The sequence below is a fragment of the Salpingoeca rosetta genome (genome assembly GCF_000188695.1).
Source record: "Salpingoeca rosetta unplaced genomic scaffold supercont1.22, whole genome shotgun sequence".
In the NCBI taxonomy this organism is placed as follows: Eukaryota; class Choanoflagellata; order Craspedida; family Salpingoecidae; genus Salpingoeca; species Salpingoeca rosetta.
The window spans coordinates 517,383-519,882 of NW_004754912.1; the positions used below are offsets into that span (position 1 = coordinate 517,383).

General features: G+C 51.6%; 1 protein-coding gene across 1 annotated transcript in view; it reads left to right on the plus strand.

Annotated features, from left to right (window-relative positions):
* The window catches only part of PTSG_07380 (uncharacterized protein), a gene marked incomplete at its 3' end in the record, with an annotated part of 10,868 nt that overhangs the window by 6,999 nt on the left and 1,369 nt on the right, over positions 1 to 2,500 (plus strand). The window contains exons 17-22 of the mRNA XM_004990822.1: positions 537 to 603; positions 883 to 988; positions 1,135 to 1,205; positions 1,508 to 1,638; positions 1,945 to 2,024; positions 2,479 to 2,500. The exon at positions 2,479 to 2,500 is cut by the window's right edge and continues 52 nt beyond it. Of these exons, the coding sequence (XP_004990879.1) occupies positions 537 to 603; positions 883 to 988; positions 1,135 to 1,205; positions 1,508 to 1,638; positions 1,945 to 2,024; positions 2,479 to 2,500 (477 nt within the window). The remainder of the gene's footprint in view (positions 1 to 536; positions 604 to 882; positions 989 to 1,134; positions 1,206 to 1,507; positions 1,639 to 1,944; positions 2,025 to 2,478) is intronic.

The following is a 2,500-nucleotide window of genomic DNA, read 5'->3' on the forward strand; positions in this document are numbered from 1 at the left end:
TGTGTGTGTGTGTGTGTGTGTGTGTGTGTGTGCAGACGAGGGAGACAATGTGCGCTGGACGGCTGTGAGCGGATTTGCGTTTCTTCGCTTCATCGCCCCCGCCATCCTGGTTTGTTCACTGCTGATGCATACGACGATGGAAGCCTTGCGTATGTATGTATGTGTGTGTGCGTGTGCCAGCACGATCGGCGTGTGTGCGTGTGTGTGTGTGTGTGCGTGCGTGTGCGTGTGTGTTTTGCCGCTGTGGCGCGACTGCATCGAGTCCTCTGTACTCTCTGCACGCGCTCCATTTCACTGCGCATGTGCTCACAATGACACGTGCGCCTCGGTTGTTGCTGTTGTTGTTGTTGTTGCTGCTGTTAGAACCCGCATCTCTTCGGCCTCTGCCACTCGCAGCCTTCGTCAGGTACCGCACATGTGCGTGTGTGTATGTGTATGTGTGTATGTCTGTGTGTATGCACGTGCACGTACATCCCTGTGCATCACCCTCACTTCAATACCACCACACACACCGTCACCCCGCCCCCCATCAACAGGTGTACGTCGCACCCTGGTCCTCATCTCGAAGGCCATCCAGACTCTCGGCAACCTCGGCGGTGACAGGTGTGTACATTTGTGTACATGTGCGTATGTGCGTATGCGTGTGTGTGTTTGCATGCTTGTATTCAGGTGTGGAGATGTGAGAGAAGCAAGCGTGACACGGCAATCAGGATATCACCTCACAGCATGTTGCTACCCCTGCGCGTGTTTGTGTATGTGTATACATATGTGCATGTGTGTGTATGTCTGTATACATGTGTGCGTGTGTGTGCGTGTTTGTATGTGTGTGAACGTGTGTTTGTGCTCGTGTGCATGTGCATGTGTGTGTGCGTGTGTGCGTAGGATGGTCAAAGAGGATTTTATGCGCGATCTCCTTTCCAATGTCGACGCCGCGCACAGAAACAGAATCAGAATCTTCCTCGACAAAATCTCCTGCAAGCCTTCAACGGTACGTGTGCGTATGGGCCTGTGTGTGCACCTGTTTGTATGATTGTTTGTACCTGCGTAGCGCCATCCTTCCGTCATCATCATCATCATCATCATCATCATCATCATCATCATCATCATCATCATCATCATCATCATCGCTATCAGTCGCCCAATGCGGTGCCGCCGGCGTATGCTGCCGTCGACATTCCTGACGACGACCGGGTCATCAAGGAGGGGTGCGTTGCTACCGTTCTATGAAGTGCTGGTCCACATGCATGTTTTGTGGGGGGGGGGGGAGACAATATGGGCAAGTACTTAAGCAGTACGCACATCAACAACATCAACAACAACAACATCCACAACAACATCAACATCAACATCAGCATCAACATCCTCAACAACATCAACAAACAACATCAACATTAGCATCAACATCAACATCAACATCAACATCAACATCAACATGCACACGTATGCATCTCACGTTTCTCTCCCCTCCCCTCCGAATTTGTACGCATGCACGTGTTGTTGCGCAAAGATTCCTCATCAAGCGTGGGCAGGGGCGCAAGGTTGCGTCGGTGATGGGAATGTCTGTCAACGGTCTCAAGAACATGAAGCGACGCTACTTCCGCCTCTCCCCAGTGTATCTCTCGTACCACAAGTCCCAAGGTGTGATGAAAAGAAAGGGAGGGCAAGAGGCAAGGAATGGGAGTGGTTACAGTGGCAGTTACCCGCGTGGCTCACTATCGTGTCGCGCGTTGGCACGTGTCTTCAACCTGATGGAAACGCATTCCTCCGCTGTTTACAATCCACATGCTCTATTCTTTGTTGTCTGACTATTTCTCTGCTCTTTGCTGGTGTTCCTCCTGCATTGCAACTCACCATGCCCACCACCACGACAAACAACTTCCTCGATAACTGCTACGACTGCTGCCCCCGCCACCAACATCAACACCAACATCAACGCGTGTACAGATGAGCCTGCGATTGACCGCATTGCAAAGAGCGACATCATTGGTGTCGAACGCGTCGATGCAGACGTCCTCGGATACCCGGTGAGTTTGAAGGCCATGTCACATCAACAGCATCACGGCTATCTTCACCGTGATTACCATCACCAGTGCAAGTGGCTTGCCCCGAGGCGAAGTGGATGTGCATGTGACGTGATGTGCACTTGTGAACAATGCCGTTGCGGTTCTGAGCGCTTCCCGTCTGGTTGTGGGGCTGTGTCAAGCTACATACCACGACACCCATCCGTTGTTGCGATTTTGAATCATGCACTGTCATTCGTGACGTTTGAGATGACTCAAGTCGTCAAGCGACGCTCTTATCTGAGTCACTACACCCTGCACAGCCACGACTGAAAACATGACTGTCATTGCTCCAGCAAGCATGTTCACCGTCCACGCTCATTTACCCGCACACGTTGACGCATTGACACATTGACACGTCGTTGTTGTACATTGCACGCTCACACTCATGTTTTTCTGTTCATATCACGACTGCCAGCACGCATTTCAAATCATGCGAC